This window comes from Rhynchophorus ferrugineus, unplaced genomic scaffold (assembly GCF_030347505.1).
Source record: "Rhynchophorus ferrugineus isolate W39M unplaced genomic scaffold, kcgeb_rfMv2 rfM5, whole genome shotgun sequence".
NCBI lineage: Eukaryota > Metazoa > Arthropoda > Insecta > Coleoptera > Curculionidae > Rhynchophorus > Rhynchophorus ferrugineus.
This window is the reverse complement of record NW_027472584.1, coordinates 23,339,072-23,356,679: the sequence shown is the minus strand read 5'-3', so window position 1 is coordinate 23,356,679 and position 17,608 is coordinate 23,339,072. Positions and strand designations below refer to the sequence as shown.

Here is a 17,608-nt window from a genome sequence, read left to right as displayed (position 1 = left end):
AGTTAATTGTAAACAGTGAAAATAGGCAACCGCCACAACGCATACATAAAAATAAAAAAAATTGCAACATATTTTATATATATTCAATGTAAGCTAATTCATATTGTATGTAACAGGTGATAATGGTAATCAAAGATAAAGGTAAACAACAAGAAGACAGCTCAAGTATGGTCTACAAAACCCCATCAAAGTTCTTGATAAAAGGTCGTGCGGAAACATCGCAATATACAAGCGGAAATTCTTCAATGGCAGGTCAAGAACTAATTTATTCTAAATATAGCGAACAAGACATACAAGAAGAATTTTTAAGACTTTATACTCAATTAGAATTACTCAAAGAACGAAATATGCGTGTAGGTAATAGGCACTTGGCATCAAAAATAAACGCCATGCAAGATGCTGCCAGAATGTGCGATAACGACAACGAAAAAACATCTTTTATCGTTCAGAGCAATAGTAGTTTATGCATATCTGCGGAAAAATCTGTAACTGAGATTCAAGATGAATCATATACAAGAATTAAACGCCAAAGTGTGTCCTTCAGTGCTGAAAGTAAACCAACTAAAGATACGAACTTAGAAAATAATACTAACGGAACATCTGTTCAAAACGTTGATAGTAAAAACGATAATGAGAAACCGGAACAAGCAAAAAAGAATGATGATGTAGATCAATCATGTTCAACGACATATCCTACTAGTGATAAAAAGGCGAGTACCGAAAGCAAAAGCAGACATCTCATGTCGGGCCATGCAAGGACGCATTCTATTGTTATTAACTTAGATGATAAGAGTCGTTTTACTGACGAAATTACTGTTTAAAACTGTTTTTGTTTATGTTAATGTACCTGATCAAAGGTTGTAATATAAATGTAATTGATTCATTTTTCAATAAATGGTAATCCAAAAGTATACCCCTGTTTTTTTAACAACCCCAACAATATTGTACTTTATTACCTAAAGAGATAATTCAAATTTGGTTCACATTTAATTTACTAGTTGCCTAAGCTGCAAATATTTTGCTGTATATATATAACCCATGATACCGAACAGAAGCTGAATCCAACCTTAAATTTCTACTTTCATATCTGGGTGAAATATCAAAAATAGAATGTAAATAAAATGATTTGTCCCCATTTCTTAACAACAAAACTTTTTAGCAATTAATTAGATATAATTTAAGTAAATATCATTAATTCTTGTTATTTTTATAAAGAATCTTTGACCTACTCATACTGGTAATACAAACCGAAATTAAATAACAACAAATCATAACAAAATATTGTTTTTAGGTGATGATACTGTTTTTAATCGACATTAAAAATGTTGCCACTATTTTTTCGTAAATCCTCAGTAAGAAGTTCCTGCCAGTTAATTAAAATTAAAGAGTACTCTACCAATAAATCTTTTCCAATACAAGCGCAAGTAGTAATAGCTGGTGCTGGGGTTGTTGCGAATTCAGTAGCTTACCATTTAGTACAAAGTGGATGGAGAGATGTAGTTGTTATTGAACAAGATAAAATTGGAAGTGGGACATCTCATTTTGGATCTGGTATTTTAGGATTATTTAAGCCAATAGCTCATAGAAATGTTATATGGTATGTTTTGTTGACTTAATAAAATAAATATTACAATTGTAAGTATTGTAGGTATAGTATAGAGTTATATAAAGAATTGCAAAATATGGGATATAAAGTGGGAATGAAACAGTGTGGCAGTTTAAACCTCGCACAAACCAAAGACCGACTTATTGCTTTAAAAAGAAGAGTAGCTTATAACTTACCGTCTGGTTTAAATTGTACATTTCTAACACGTGAACAAGTACAAGAACTTCATCCGTATGTAAAAGTAGATAATTTAGAAGGTATAGCAATTTTTTTCTTTATAAATATATGTAAAACTTATTTTGTATAAATAGGAGCTGTATGGGTTCCTGACGATGCTGTTATTGATCCCAAATCAATATGTGATGTACTTGCTTTACTTGCACAGCAAGGAGGAGCTCGTTATATAGAAAACACTACAGTGAAACAAATTTATACAAAAAATTCTTGTGTTTATGCTGTGGACACTGACAAAGGTATAGTGATTTTGTACTAATTATTTTATTCTAACTCTATGGGTTTATTAGGTATTATTAATTGTGAATATTTTGTTAATTGTTCTGGTATGTGGGCCAGAGAACTAGGTTTGCAATGTAATCCTAAAGTTAGGATACCTGCATATCCTGCAGAACATTTTTATGCTGTGACAGGTAGAGTATTCCATATTTTTATTGAATGAGAAATGTAACTTGTGAACGTAATTATAAATAGGAACATTATCAGAAAAAATGAATGATACACTTCCAATAGTTAGAGATTATGACAGTTACACATATGCAAGAGAATATGACAATGGTTTAATGATTGGTTGGTTTGAACCAGAAGCTAGACCTGCCTTTGATAAAGGCAAAGTACCCAAAGATTGGGAAAAACACATTAATGTTGACTTGAGTCACATTGAACCTTTATGGGAAAATGCAGTATCGCGTTTTCCGATTCTCAAAAGCTGTCGAAGTCCTAAAGTTGTTAATTCGCCAGATAATTTCACTCCGGATGGTAGATGGATACTAGGTGAAGCGCCGGAAGTAAAAAACTACTTCGTTGCCTGTGGAATGAATGGAAATTCACTGCAGGTATGTAAAATAAATGACCCTATTCATTAGGCTAATTGTATATCATAGGGTGCCGGTGGAATAGGTAAAGCCGTAGCTGATTGGATAATAGAAGGGGAGCCTAAACAAGATTTACTACCCTTCATTTTGCAAAGATTTTTAAATGTTCACAATGGTAGGCATTATCTAAGAGAAAGGATCAAGGAAATAGTTGGAAGGTGCGTTTATTCAATGTTTATTGCTATTTATTTAAAATATGAAAATATAATTTCAGACACTATTCAATATTATACCCTTTTCAATGCGAATATAAATATGCAAGAGAATTAAGATGCTCCCCATTGTACAGTGTACTGGAAACCAGAGGAGCCGTATTTGGAATTAAGATGGCATACGAGAGAGCTTTATATTTTGATTCGACATATCAAAGTACAGTTGTACATTAAAATATTAATTAAATAAAAATACCAAATGTTGTAGGAGGTGAACCTAAAAGACAGATGACGGAAGGAACTTTCTTTAAACCTCATTTCTTTGATTTCATGAAGGAAGAATATAACGCATGTATAGAAGGCGTGGGGATCATTGATATGTCTTCATTTTCGAAAATTGAAATCAAGGTATTCATTTACATATAGTTCTTTCCCTATATATTTTTTCTGGTCTCACATTTTACAGTCTTCTGGTAATGAAGCAGTTGATTATCTGCAAAGAATATGTTCAAACGACATTGATATACCAATAGGATCGATTGTTCATACTGGTATGCAAAATATAAGAGGTGGCTATGAAAATGACTGTATGTTAGTTAGACAAACAGCAAACAGGTATAATGTCACCGTATGGTGACATATGGTATGATGTGCATATTTTCATCTATATTATAATTACAGTTATTTTATGGTGTCACCAACCAGTCAACAAACAAGAGTTTATGAGTGGATGACGAGAAATTTGCCGTTTAAAGCCGCCGTACATTTGAATGATGTTACATCGATGTATACCGTCTTAAATGTTGTAGGACCTAAGGCGGTTGATCTGTTAAGTGAATTATCAAACAGCGACCTAAAAGTGGCCCCATTCTCCTACATAAAAGTGAATATCGGTTATGCTTCGGACGTGATGGTTATGTCGTTCACACATACAGGAGAACCGGGTTACTGTTTATATATACCATCAGAGTACGCTTTACATGTTTATTATAAGCTTATGTCGGTAGGTCGCGGTCCAGTAATGGAAAAATAAAATTGAGTAACCATACTTTTAGGTCGGTATGGATTATGGTGTAAGAGACGTTGGTGTTTTCACTCAGAGATTCATGAGGATCGAAAGGTTTATTCCATTTTGGGCCGAAGAATTGAACAGTTTCACTACACCGTTCGAAGCTGGTAATGGATGGAGTGTAAAATTGGATAAAGTATTTTAAACTGAAGCTTTTACATATTTGATCAATCACTCACAATTAATTTTATTTCAGAAAGAGAATTTCATAGGAAAAGCAGAACTTCAGAAGCAAAAAGAACACGGGGTCCAGAAACAGCTAGTTTTCTTTCATTTTAATGATGTCGATCCAGATTCGGATATCTGGCCTTGGGGAGGAGAACCTGTCTATAGAAACAACGAGTTTGTGGGAACAGTTACCTCCACGGGGTAATACATTATAACAGGACAAATATCTATTGTTAAATATTTTTTTCTCTAGGTTCGGATTCTCGGCGAATAAGCTAATCGGTTTAGGATTCATAAGGAAACCTGCTAGTGATACTGATAAAATCGTCACCAATGATTATATTTTATCGAAGGATGCAACTTATGAAATTGATATTGCTGGGCATAGATTCAGTGCTACACCATACTTACATGCCCCAACTATACCACAAGTACATACTGAAAAGAAAAAATACAGACCAACTCCCATAAAATATAAAAGTGATATTTCAAAATGAATGGCAACATTATTTGTTTATAGTACCAATCTAGTCCACCATAAATGTTACGTACTTAATGTTAATAATTTAATGCAATATATAATTTCAATCAATGTTATTAATTGACAACAATAAATTTTAACCATTTGAAGTATTTTTCAATAGAATTCCACTTATACGTACAGATTCAACTTTGTTTAGATCCTATATTTTGTTTATTTAACTGTTAAAAACACTGAAATATAGATGAGCAAATTTTTTATTATGAAAATATTACAATACAAGCAAAACTTACAAATATTATTTTGCTTTCAAGAACGTACACGTTAAATTATATAATCTATAGCAATATATAATGTTTTAAACACATAACAGAAGCAATAATTATCACAAGACATGTTATATTTAAGACTAGAAATAGAAATTCAATCTTTTTAATGCATGTTCCGGATAAATTACTATTTATTCTTTCTTAAAATATTCATTTTCGCGTATTTTTCGAAAGCACAAAATTCGTTTCATTTTTTGTAAAACGTTTCGTATGAATATTATAAGCTCTTCGTATCGCAGTTCAAAACAATTCCTTTTCCAGCCCCATCTCTTCAAGAAAAAGCCCCATTGGAGTTTTCTTTAGACCTAATCCTTCCACTTGGTTTACAATTTTATTCTTTATATTCCTTAATCTTAAGGACGCATGAATAAAGGTTGCTAAAATAGGTTCATTATTATTGCTTAAATGATATAACATAAATTACCTGCAAAAGGTAGCAATATTCCCAGAAAAAAGACCAACAGGCTGTGAAACATATAAGCAACAAGATACAACGCTCCAAATATAAGAAATAAAGACAATATGGGATGTTGTTGTTTGAAATGAGCTGCGGAAGCTTTTTCGTTTGTTACGTAAACAAATGTCCCAAAAATTATAAATGTTGCTAAACAACCACATAACATTTTAGCTGGGTGCATTACCCTTAAAAATTAGACTTCAATAATAAAACATAATAATAAAACACAACTTACCCCACAATAACGAATATTGCTAATGCTAACAAAAAATAATTAGTTTGATAATATAACAAATTGCTTGTTACTCTATTGCCCCATTTCTCTAAATCTTTATAATTTGGTATTTGAAATCTAGCAGCTTCCAGAAGAAAATCATCTAGAGGCCTTAAGGGTGCCAACTCTAATTTTGAATCAACTTTTTTACTCATACTTAGTGGATGTTTAATAACAAGTTTACATAAAAACAATTAATATTCTTTAAATGTATAAACGAAAAACATCATCAATGTCAGTATGTAATCAACTTATTTATAGACAGTTAGTAATCTTGACACTTATTCTTACAATTGAAGAGCGGGCGATGTTGCCAGAATTCGGAGATGTTTTAATTTTACAGATTTGTAAAATTACTGATATAAAATACTAATATAATCAATTTTAATCAGTTTCAACAATTGATTAATTAACTAAATTTTTATTATTGTGCATTTTTAAAACCTAGTTTTAACTGATATAATTGAATGTTCATCAATGTTATCAACATTAATATATTTTAGACTATATATATATATATATATGTATATATATATATATATATATATATATATATATATATATATATATATATATATATATATATGTATATGTATATATATATATATATATATATATATATATATATATATATACATATATATATATATATATATATATATATATATATACATATATATATATATATATATATATATATACATATATATACATATAAATATATATCTATATGGCAACATTGCTAGTGAAAAAATAGGCTTTATTAATATTTTGGTGGCTGCGCACCACCTTCAATTATGGGCTTAAAGGCTAGTGTTTGTACTGTGGAGATAAATTTTAATTTCAACCTTCTTAGAATTCCAACAGATGTCGGTAAGATGAAGCTGCGTTGTCAAATTGTTTTTAAAACCTGCAGTTATTGCAGGCGCATAATTCTTTGTCGTTCTAATCTAGTGTGTTTGAAAGGGCAAACAACAGCAACCAGTTAGGAAATTTATTTAAATTTACCATAAAAAAATAATATGGCCAAACATCGCAAAGTTATTTATTAACGTTTTTGCATTTTGTATTATTTACAGTTTTTGAAAAGGTTCGCAAAATTGTGGGTGTTTTCATTTAAATCTTATTTCAAATGAGCTATTAATTCAAAATATCATTTAATTTTTATGGTGAAAAGTTCTGCGAATCTAAAAAATGTTTGTACAAAGAGTTAATCGCAGTTTGAAAATAATCCAGAAGAATAAAATATGGAACCACAGATATGCTTATGCTACAATTTCATATCCGGTGGATTATAATTTTATTCAAAGAAGCCGAATTCCAACAATGCATTTCCAAGGATCACTTCCAAGACTGCCAATTCCTCATCTTGATTTAACATGTGAGAGGTATCTTGCAGCTCAAAAGCCTCTCCTAATTGATGAGGCTTATAATAAGACTGAGTCTAATGTAACACAGTTTAAGAATAGTTTGGGTAAGCATCTACAACAACTTTTAAAAGATTATGACAAACAAAATACAAATACTAGTTACATATCTGAATTTTGGTTTGATAATTACTTAAAAGAACGTAAACCATTACCTATAAATTGCAATCCAGCATTAATAATGTATAACGATTGTAGACAGGAATATTGTAATCAGTTAATAAGAGCGTGCAACTTGATTATAAGCAGTATTAGATTTTATAAATCATTACAGGCAGATTTATTGGAACCTGAAGTTTATCACTTAAACCCATACAGAAGTGATACTGAACTATTTAGAGCTATTTGTAGTTATCTTCCAACATCACTTTCGTGGTATGGTGCTTATATGTTTAAAGCATATCCCCTTGATATGTCACAGTATAAAAGTTTATTCAATACTACAAGAATACCTGAGACTGATAAAGATAGACTGATTAAGAATTTAGGTGGAAATCATATAACAGTGCAGTATAGAGGGCATTTTTATGCATTTGCTGTATTAGATCATAACGAGGACATTTTACCTGCAGAGAAAATTTTAGCAAGACTTAAATTCATTATGGAAGATGATATTGAAAAAAATCCATTTCCAATTGGTGTTCTCACTACAATGGAAAGAGATAGATGGGCAACATTGAGACACGAGTTAATTGAAAATGGAAATCAACACAGTTTAAAATTGATTGATTCAGCAATATTCAATGTATGCCTTGATGATATATCTGTTAATGGTGATCCTTATGCAACAATTAGAAATGCCTTACATGCGGATGGAGAAAATAGGTACCATAGTGGAACAAATTAATTTTTATTGAAATTAACCAGCATTATTTCTAGATGGTTTGATAAATCACTCTCGCTACAAGTAAGTCATGATGGTGTAGCAGCAATAAATTTTGAAAATTCCTGGGGAGATGGGGTAGCAGTTTTAAGATACATTCAAGATGTTTATAAAGATTCTGTTGATAATCCACAAGTTCATCCAGATACTCAACCTTACGATGAGAACATAGGAAATGTCATTAGACTAGGTAACAAATACAGATGTTTATGTAAAAATTATAAATGACATAAGCATGTTTGTTATAGATATCCATTTAAATGACAAACTTAAGAACAGCATTCAAGAGGCCAAAAAATTATACAAAGCGTTTTGTAATTCCTTAGATATAGATTACCTTATATACGATAAGATTGGAAGAAACATTTGTAAAAAACAAGCTGTTAGCCCAGATTCAATAATGCAGTTAGGATTTCAGGTAAATTATATAATTAGATAATATTTATTATTTATTGAACTAATTGCGTCCACAGACTGCATTCATATGCAAGATTGCCGTTGCATTTTATTGATAGTCATAGAGCTGGCACGGCAATAAGTGGTATGCTTGAAAGCGGTTTATCTAGTCCAATTAGAATTGATACAATTACATTGTTCATTAAGACTTTAACTAATGGTGTATCAATAGTCCGAAAAGTAGTAATCCTATTTCATTATATGCGGGATTACGTGTACAAATAATAGGGCGACCATATTTCCATTGGTTGCAATGATTTAAATAAGTTATGAAATTGGGATTAAAGCTTTTAATTCACCTTAAACGGATTTATTTTGATAGAAAGGGAACAATATAAATACTCGCGATATAAATGAAAACACTTCATTGTAAGCGCGTATCATCCGCGCGATATTCTGTTCATATTCTGGTGATATTCTTCATTTCTTTTGATTGAGTCTCATGAATGAAGTAGTCGTTCATATTCTATATTCAATGTCGACGATGTACAAAACTACTTGGATTTTGATGTCAATCTATCAACTAATATCAGGGTTTTGCGGACACAAGCGTGCGAACTTTCGCGAATGTTTATATAAAGATATATTCGTTTCTAGATAGCGTATCACAAAATAACTGGGAAATTTGTGCCAACATATGAATCTTGCAGTACAGCAGCATTCAAGCATGGTAGAACGGAAATTGTAAGATCCTGCACGACCGCTACACAGGTATAATATTGTTTAGCTACAGGAACAGCCCAACTAAATAATTGAAAATAGGCTTTTACTCTAGCAATCAACGGAAAGGATAAGCCATCAATAAACCAACTAAAGCTGATGATAAATGACTGTTCGAGGGTGCATAATCAATTAACCAGGGAGGCAGCCATGGGTCAGGGTTTTGATAGACATCTATATGCCTTGAAGAGAATAGCCGAAAAAACAAACACATTTTGCAACATATTTGATGATCCCGACTTTGCATATTTAAATCATATTATTTTAAGTACAAGTACCTTGAGTTCACCTATGATATACGCAGGTGGCTTTGGACCAATGGAGAAAGATGGCATTGGAATTGGGTAAGAAAAATGTTTAGGGAATTGAGCAAAATCTTAATTCCTGATTTGTTTCAGGTATATGATTAAGGACGATAGTTTGAGGGTATTAGTTAGTAGTTATCCTCCATATCAAAATGGATCTGATTTTGTCAGTGCCTTACGTGATACTTTTGCCGAACTTGTTATTATTTTAGATAAGGATTAATTACTATATCGTTCAACAAATATAATATTATTTTATATATATAATATATTTCGTTATATTTTTATATCAATATATACAGTTTAAATACATATTTTATTTTCAAAGAATACTGTTGTTTAAATGATCAGCCTGTAGACAGGAATACGGATTAAACGGAACATATAATAAAACATGTCACATAATAAAGAGAGATGTATTTAAATCCTATTAGTATGATATATAAACATGACTTAACGTTAAATACAATCACATATTCGCTAGATTTAAACAGTTAATTTATGAACTTGCGGGTTAAGTTGTATTTGTTTTAAATTGAACACAACATTATTTGCCGTCAAGAATTATCAAACCTAATACGTACATATCGATCTAATGTCTAAAATCAATAGAAAAAGTGCCTGACGTACAAATACTAGAAAACAAAATAAGTGCACAGAGTAGTAGTCCGATCCACGTACATTTGCATGTCTAAAAAGTACCAGTTAAAAAATTATAATATGTATCTTACACGAATTAAAAAGAAAACCCTTAGAAATTACGAGAGATCAAGCCATTTTTCAGCAGTCAGGAGTATTAGAGCTAACTTTAAAAAAACATATTTTTCATAGATTAACCCCGAGTCTGAGGCTTGTGTAAAAACATTAAAAAAACAATCCTATTCAAATATGACAAAACTTTAGCCCTTAGGTCTAAAAAACAAAAACGTACTAAATTATAAACTAGTAGGTAAAAAATACTTTAAAATTAATATGGTTAGAAAGAAGCATGCCATATCTTTATTGAACCAATAATTTAATATTTAATTTCATATATTAAATATATGAATAGTGCACTTTGGTATTTAATTTTAAATACAGTATATGACAGTACCTAAATTGTGAAATTATGTAATATTTTTTTACTGATCTTTGAGTATTTATATACCACAGAGAACAAGTAATCGAGACCAAATTATAAAAGAATTATAAGTGTAAAAACGACATTATCTAATTCAGGCATTTGACAAAATTAACTAAGGATTTGATCAAAAAAAAATTATGTAATTATTTGTTCACAATTCCGTATCAATTGCGAATTCCTTTTATATGAAATATTTCTTCTAAAATAAATAAAGGAAGTTTCGTAATATATGTGCGTTGAGGCAATACACCACTTCAGTCATAACTTATATCTACTTAAAAAATCATATAACTAAGGTAGTAAATAACCCGCGATGTTGTTTTGTATAAAAAATTCTAAGTCAATTTCAAATATATTTTATATTAAAAAAACTGTAAATATAAAGCTTCAAATTTACTGTAGGATAAAATAATCACAAAGTGGGTTATTTAAATAAAAAAACGAATCGATCCTTTTTCTTACATTAAAATACAATAAACAAAAACATATCTACACGAATTATCCTAAACCACAGAGATGCAATATTTGAGATGTAAAGCCAAAAAATTATCGAGTGCCAAGTGCTAATGTTTCCTTTTAACTGTAATTTAATTAATTATCTCCTAAAATTATATTTACATAATGAATTTCATTAATAATTACAATTGGGCAACTTAGAATATTGATTGGTTGCTTTGATAGGCACTCTACTTACACAGCCTGAAGAAAAAAGCAGTTAAGACAATTAGAAACATTGAACATATACAGGGCAATACATAAATGCCCAACTGATGGATACTTTTTGTAAACCAAAAAAAATCCAACAATGCATTAAAGCAAAACATTTATTACTTATATTTTTATAAAGTGAGATGAGTAGTATCTCATCTCTATTATATGTGATAGAACAGGTCATGATAATGAACAAAACTTATAGATTCATAAAAGAAATATTTAATATTTTATATTAATGTTATTCAAGCCAATTAGAAATTTCAGTTATTTATATCACGCTTTTTTTAATTCATAACCCGTTTTACAATAAATTCGAAAGGCTACATCGGGGTTCACAGCAGTGGATTTAATTGATGACGCTATTTATGAACAGTTCAAATCAAAATAAGAATCATCCTTGAACTAGTATTAAGTACGGATAGTAATACTGGATAAAAAACAACAAATAAGAGACTATGTTCGAATCCCTTTATTGCAAATTGAATACAAAACACACATAAAATATTAATGACTGCTTTCGTGATTTTTTCATTTTTTTAAGATGAAAAACATCATAGAAATTTGTACTAAAATGACACCTGCATCACACAGCTGTAAACCCCTACAAATTACTCTATTTTAGTGATAGTCTCATACAAAATGAATGTAATAGTTAACTCTTACTAACGCAATGTTATTTATAATGTTCACTGTCAAGATAATTTAAATAAATTAATCTAAAGACAGACTTGATATTAATACCTCAAATACCACTTAAAAAAAGAAGATCGAATTAAATTGATTTCCCTTAAATCACTATTCAGGCCAACAATCGTTGCATATAAGAATCTATAACCACTTATTTTGGTGTATGTTTATATTTTACATTTTCATTCAGTTTATAAAGAAAGAACAAGATACTTTTAAAAACCTGTGAGCTTCAAAGTGTACCTTATATATACAATAAAGCTAAGACACCTTTGAAGCAGATATATATCTATGATACACATTTACATTTTGCTAATAACAGTTGTTTAAACATGCAACTTGCTTCTTCTTTAATCAAAAATGTAAAATAAAAACTATTAATATATAGGGAGCAAACTCTTACACAGGGCAGTAAAAAATTAAAAACACAAAGTAGCATACGACTAAAAACTAGTTTTGTTTCTAAGACACCTTGTACACACTTACACTACATTTATATACACAAGATTGAAAAAAGCAAAACAGGTTCAGTGCATAAAAAAAATTACAGGAACACCTGCATTAAAATTAAAAGATAAAGCTTATCACAAAACTCAGCTACTAAAAAGTAGCTACTATAAAGATCTTTGAAAAATAATCCCAATTAAAATTCTCCTAATATTTTCGATAGTTCAGAGAGAATCATTGTTATAGAAATATACTGACCAAGTATGTATAAAGAAAAATATGAAAAAGTTTCATTCTTAAGATTGAGCAAATACATACTTCCTATTTTATTTGAATCGATAAGAACTAATATTTGATATTTGGTTATATGTAGCATTTTTTTTTAAATCACACAAACGAAAAACTATACGGTCAAATAGGAATTTATTTTACAAATAAAATGCCTGACATTATTTGAAAAACTACTTTCGCTTTCCTTTGACCAAAAAATGTAAATAAGATATCTGTCTTATGATACTGGATGTTATATCACTTACATTATCACAAAATACTTTATTGTTAATCAACTTCGGAACATTCTAATATTGCCTGACAACTGCTTTCTTCAATTCAAATATAGATCTGTATTTTTACACAGGGTATTTTTGTGTTTATAATTAGTACAGTTCATACCCTGCAAATATAAAATGTTTTATATTTTATTTGTAAAAATATTCAAAATCAAATTCTAAACCTAAAATTCACTCAGTTAAAAAAACACTATTTTTATTGGCTTTGATTTCATTTTTTGTTTTATATATATATATGTATATAGACACATCTCTATTGCACATCCTTTCCTCTAAATTAAATGGACATGAAATAAATATAATGAAACATTGTGATCGCATGATGATAAAGTAACTAAAAACAGTTTCTTAAGAACATTAAAGGTTCTTATCCAATAAAACGAGATATATTTTATATATCTGTTTACCCTATCTTCCCAGCCTAATAAAAAAATAACGGAATTCAGACACAGGTCTTAACCAAATCCATTCCTAATAAAGGATCCGTTCAAAACCACCGGAAAGATATCAAGAATATGAATCAGATCAAATCAAAGAACAATCCGATGTGCTCGCGATCTCGAATTTGTTTTGTTTGCCAAAGCTCACATGGTATTTTAAATGAGAAAATCAATGGCGTACTTCGCCCTTTGTTTCATCGAATGCATAAAATTTTACTTTGTAAGTGCCTAAAAAACAGAAAAAAAAATGTAGATAAATTTCGTTTAAAAATAATAAATAAAAAAACAAAATAAACAGAAAACCCTTTGTAACATGCAACATAAATCATACACACTAACTAGGTAAATAGGGCACACAGTTATAAAATATACTTTTTTATAGTCCTTTTCTTTTTAGGAATACATTGACCACTTTTTAAAGCTAATAAAATGAGCAAAAAGATATTTTTTTGCATTAATCGCTATAGTCGTTATAAAATAATCGATATATAAACTCGGAAAAGAAACGTTCTTAATACATAAACAGGTAAAAAAAGTATATTATAAATCAATGCATTTGACAGGAATATATTTTGAGTCTCTCGGGATTCACCAGAACCACATTTAGGAGCCACAATAATTTTTCCTAGATCGATGTGTCAAACTGGACATTGAAAGATATTAATTTCTATGATTTATCGAATATATTGTAAGAAGTCTTATTATTATTGAAATAGTTATTTAGAAGAGGCCCATAGAAATGCTGCCAGGAAAAATAAAATCAGTCTACATCCAATATTTATGAATATACCGTCGATATCTCTATAAAATAAATATATTTGCCGACTCCTAAAATGGAATTAATAGTTGAAATGTTTTATGTCTTATAAAGAAAATAACTTCCTGTACTAGATATGTCATCACTCAACTATATTTTACAAGGTATTTGTATATATTTTTTTGTACTACTATATGGAAAATATAATGAACCAAAACGTTTGACACAGCCATAGGAAAAATAAAGTGGTGGCTAAAAACACTAAGTTACATGTAACAAAAAAACAAATCAATTGCCTTTAACCTCAACTACAACTAATAAAACAATGCATGTTTATATTACTTTTTCCCCAGACGCCACGCTCTTTTATTTTAACATTAACCCTGTAAACTTTCAGAAAACTTTGATGAACTCATGTGAAGTAAAACAAAAATTACACATCACTACCCTGGTACCTGTTATGGTACCGAAACTGTACCCAGCGGTATGTGGCCCACAATGCCATTATTCGACACCGTTGGGCATTAATTTGACTCTCAATGCAACACCGATACAGGAAATAGTATCTACCACGTCATGCATTTCCCTCACCGAAAGGACCTTGCTGCTGCGGCTGCGTTTTTGGGGTTCTTGGACCACCTGTTGATCCGCTCCTGGACACGCCTGCGCTGCTTTGATCATTCTGAAATACGCAATAATTGTAGATTTATTGGACAAGATAAAAACAAATTATCTACCTTATCACCGGGGGGCCTAGGTAACCGTCTCCTTAACCACGCATGTCGAAGAGCTTGACTGGGTGTCATCCTAAGTTCAGGGTCCCATTCAAGACAACGTTGGATAAAATCCAAAAACAGAGGATCATCACAGCCTTTTAGTGCACGCTTAAGATCTGTACTGCCAGGTGGACATCTTATCTTTCCTCTGCGACTTAAACCAGCAGTAAATATAACAGTTCCTATATCAAAAAAAATTACAATTAATCACATAACAAATCACCTTATAAACAATAACGTACCGTCACTTAAAGTTGCAGAATGACAATATCTCGGCATTCCCTTTGAATTAATAAACGTTTTGGCTCTTTTTGATTGGTCCAAGATTTTCTGGGGTGGCATTCCTAATAATTCAATTATACAAGCTAGTTGGTCTCCTTCATCTTCTCCAGGCAATAATGGAAAACCTGTTAGCAATTCCGCCAAAATACATCCTAATGACCACATGTCAATAGGCATCCCATATTTAGCTCCAAGTATAACTTCTGGAGCTCTATAAAACCTGGATTGTATGTAGGTGTAAACACGATTGTGCTCATAGCATGATGATCCAAAATCTATTACCTAAAATATTAATTCAACTTCAAAAATGCTATTACTATATTTAAAATGAGTAATTACTACTATATTTGCATTACTACTATATTTGCATTACTATATTGTTCAACAAATATTGTATTATTTAAAATTCTAAATTCCAACAGTTCTAGTTCAAGAAATTTTATCCAAAAAATATGTTTTAGCAAAACTAAAGTATACAATTAAAAAAACAAACACATAATTTATATTATTATTTACCTATGTTATTTGATAATTTAATGCAACGAAAAATGTAAATAAGATATATCTAAATACAATAAATCATACAAATCCAAACTAAACCAAAATGATAACAGTGTAAAGCAATAAATTAAAATGATTTCATTCAATCCATGTTATTAACAAAGATATATTAAGCAGCTCAAAATAACTAAAATTTTTAAAATTAAACCTTAAATATCTTACTAAAAATAGATTGAGGAATCAAATCAAATTGTGATGTAACGGATTTAAATTCTACAATAGAACTAAATTTAAACAAGGCGACCCACTTGCTAGTAAAAAAATATATTCCATAATAATAACGAAAACAAGAAAATAACCTTAAAAATATTACCTTTAGCCCACTTCTGCCTTGCTGTTTTAGAAGTACATTTTCAGGCTTCATATCGCAATGAATGATTTTATTTTTGTTTAAGGCATCTAGGCATAATAATAATGAGTGACAAAACTTCCTGACAAGTTGCAAACTAAAGCCTTGGAATTTATTCTTTTTAATCAGTTCATATAGGTTTATAGAAAGCAACTCAAAAGTAATACACATGTGATTCCTAAATGTGAATGAATCCAACATGTGAATTATGTTCATGGTGTTGTCTTTATCTTGTTTGCGTAAATGTTCCAAAATCCTCACTTCTTCTTGGGCTTGACGATGGAATCTTTTCTCATTACGTACCATTTTCAAAGCTACAGGCATATGAATAGCATGATCATAAGCTTTAACTACTTGCCCAAATGATCCCTTGCCAATAACTTTAAGTACTTCATAACGGTAGGCCACATGATCATGTGGAATGTGAATATAAGATCCCTGCTCATTATCATAATCACAATTATTTGGAGTTCCCACAATTCCTGGGCGTTTCTTTGCATTAGCACCAATGAAGTAAATTTGTGGATAATGATAAATTTCATGATGCTCATAAGGAGTTAATTTGTTCTTATATAATTTCATTACTTGTTCAGGAGTTGTCACCATAGTACAGGGCTTGCCCTCACTTCCAGTTAAACTGGCAAGACTTGTTTGAGAAGACTTCAATGGGGTTGGAATACTGCCTTTTCCTATGCACTGCAGTCCCAAATTTGAAGAATTTAATTCTGGAAGAATGGCTGAATTTGCTGAACTATCAGTTGAAGCCGCTGGAGGACTTTTTTCCTTACCGGAACCTTGTTTTAACGGAGGCAAATTACCACCGCCTCCCTCCTGAATATATTGTGCATGTGAGGGAAATAGTTGGGTCCGTGACATGGGCATTTTCAGTGGATTTATAGCCACAACACTGGACATTCTCAGATACCCACCATCGGATCGAGAGGTTCCTTGCCTGCTTCCGTTTGCCACGATTGCACCCTCAAGATGATCATAACACGACTGCACTGTCTATCACCCCCCGACCTCACTGTCATATCACTGAACACTAATACACTTTTCCTGTTGCTTTCGGCTTCCTTAGCCACAGCGCACCTCAACGCATTTTCAAACCTGTTGTTTTAACGATACTATATACACGAACATATGTATTTTTTTACATTTCAGTTTGAAAACATTAAATTTGAAACAAAGGTTTTGGGTTATTTTACAGCCATATTTTTCAAGCTAAAAGAATTGTCAAGTTCTCCACCTTCTAGCGCATGTCTTCAAACAGCTCGTGTATATTCGATTCAAATCGCTATATTTCGGCTGATTCAACCTCAGTGGTCAGGATCGTACTGAGCAATAAAATCATAATATATTCTTTTATCATAATATAACTCTTTTAATAATAAAATTTATAAAAAATACTATTAAATTGCATTTATAAATTTGTTAAATTCTAATGATGCAAATTAATTTATGGAT

General features: G+C 30.6%; 5 protein-coding genes across 7 annotated transcripts in view; 3 read left to right on the top strand and 2 right to left on the bottom strand.

Annotated features, from left to right (window-relative positions):
- The window catches only part of LOC143197822 (metabotropic glycine receptor), a 578,984-nt gene extending 578,073 nt beyond the window's left edge, over positions 1-911 (top strand). For all 3 annotated transcript variants that reach the window (XM_076406597.1, XM_076406598.1, XM_076406599.1), the window contains one exon: positions 117-911. In XM_076406597.1, the coding sequence (XP_076262712.1) occupies positions 117-821 (705 nt within the window). In that variant the 3' untranslated portion in view covers positions 822-911. The remainder of the gene's footprint in view (positions 1-116) is intronic.
- Positions 912-998: 87 nt separating this feature from the next.
- Positions 999-4,730, top strand: LOC143197820 (pyruvate dehydrogenase phosphatase regulatory subunit, mitochondrial). Its single transcript, XM_076406594.1, has 14 exons — positions 999-1,237; positions 1,292-1,597; positions 1,649-1,863; positions 1,918-2,079; positions 2,131-2,253; positions 2,315-2,676; positions 2,725-2,873; positions 2,930-3,084; positions 3,136-3,275; positions 3,334-3,482; positions 3,549-3,870; positions 3,923-4,072; positions 4,133-4,305; positions 4,358-4,730. The coding sequence occupies exons 2-14, from the start codon at positions 1,323-1,325 to the stop codon at positions 4,599-4,601; spliced, it is 2,619 nt and encodes an 872-aa protein (XP_076262709.1). The 5' UTR covers positions 999-1,237; positions 1,292-1,322; the 3' UTR covers positions 4,602-4,730.
- Positions 4,731-4,824: 94 nt separating this feature from the next.
- Positions 4,825-5,912, bottom strand: Jwa. Its single transcript, XM_076406596.1, has 3 exons — positions 5,607-5,912; positions 5,339-5,556; positions 4,825-5,291 (listed from the first exon to the last, which is right to left on the bottom strand). The coding sequence occupies exons 1-3, from the start codon at positions 5,798-5,800 to the stop codon at positions 5,155-5,157; spliced, it is 549 nt and encodes a 182-aa protein (XP_076262711.1). The 5' UTR covers positions 5,801-5,912; the 3' UTR covers positions 4,825-5,154.
- A 656-nt stretch (positions 5,913-6,568) lies between these two features.
- CPT2 (Carnitine palmitoyltransferase 2) lies at positions 6,569-9,766 on the top strand. Its single transcript, XM_076406592.1, has 6 exons — positions 6,569-7,897; positions 7,952-8,145; positions 8,204-8,373; positions 9,009-9,122; positions 9,174-9,475; positions 9,530-9,766. The coding sequence occupies exons 1-6, from the start codon at positions 6,840-6,842 to the stop codon at positions 9,657-9,659; spliced, it is 1,968 nt and encodes a 655-aa protein (XP_076262707.1). The 5' UTR covers positions 6,569-6,839; the 3' UTR covers positions 9,660-9,766.
- A 72-nt stretch (positions 9,767-9,838) lies between these two features.
- On the bottom strand, positions 9,839-17,415 carry Dyrk3 (Dual-specificity tyrosine phosphorylation-regulated kinase 3). The gene is made up of 5 exons (XM_076406593.1): positions 16,106-17,415; positions 15,192-15,513; positions 14,911-15,131; positions 14,765-14,855; positions 9,839-13,644 (listed from the first exon to the last, which is right to left on the bottom strand). The coding sequence occupies exons 1-5, from the start codon at positions 17,054-17,056 to the stop codon at positions 13,586-13,588; spliced, it is 1,644 nt and encodes a 547-aa protein (XP_076262708.1). The 5' UTR covers positions 17,057-17,415; the 3' UTR covers positions 9,839-13,585.
- Between the last annotated feature and the right edge of the window lie 193 nt (positions 17,416-17,608).

Bases quoted from the DNA above. Each gene is read 5' to 3' on its own strand.
- LOC143197820 (XM_076406594.1), top strand. From the start codon at position 1,323: ATGTTGCCACTATTTTTTCGTAAATCCTCAGTAAGAAGTTCCTGCCAG. The intron at 2,874-2,929 runs GTGCGTTTATTC...ATATAATTTCAG, and splicing joins ATCAAGGAAATAGTTGGAAG to ACACTATTCAATATTATACC. The intron at 3,871-3,922 runs GTAGGTCGCGGT...CCATACTTTTAG, and splicing joins TTTATTATAAGCTTATGTCG to GTCGGTATGGATTATGGTGT.
- Jwa (XM_076406596.1), bottom strand. From the start codon at position 5,800: ATGAGTAAAAAAGTTGATTCAAAATTAGAGTTGGCACCCTTAAGGCCT. The intron at 5,557-5,606 runs GTAAGTTGTGTT...CTAATTTTTAAG, and splicing joins GCAATATTCGTTATTGTGGG to GGTAATGCACCCAGCTAAAA. The intron at 5,292-5,338 runs GTAATTTATGTT...AACCTATTTTAG, and splicing joins AATATTGCTACCTTTTGCAG to CAACCTTTATTCATGCGTCC.
- CPT2 (XM_076406592.1), top strand. From the start codon at position 6,840: ATGTTTGTACAAAGAGTTAATCGCAGTTTGAAAATAATCCAGAAGAAT. The intron at 7,898-7,951 runs GTACCATAGTGG...CATTATTTCTAG, and splicing joins CATGCGGATGGAGAAAATAG to ATGGTTTGATAAATCACTCT. The intron at 8,374-9,008 runs GTAAATTATATA...ATTCGTTTCTAG, and splicing joins TAATGCAGTTAGGATTTCAG to ATAGCGTATCACAAAATAAC.
- Dyrk3 (XM_076406593.1), bottom strand. From the start codon at position 17,056: ATGTCCAGTGTTGTGGCTATAAATCCACTGAAAATGCCCATGTCACGG. The intron at 15,514-16,105 runs GTAATATTTTTA...TTAATATTTTAG, and splicing joins AAGGCAGAAGTGGGCTAAAG to GTAATAGATTTTGGATCATC. The intron at 13,645-14,764 runs GTGAGGGAAATG...TCTGTTTTTTAG, and splicing joins GCAGCAGCAAGGTCCTTTCG to GCACTTACAAAGTAAAATTT.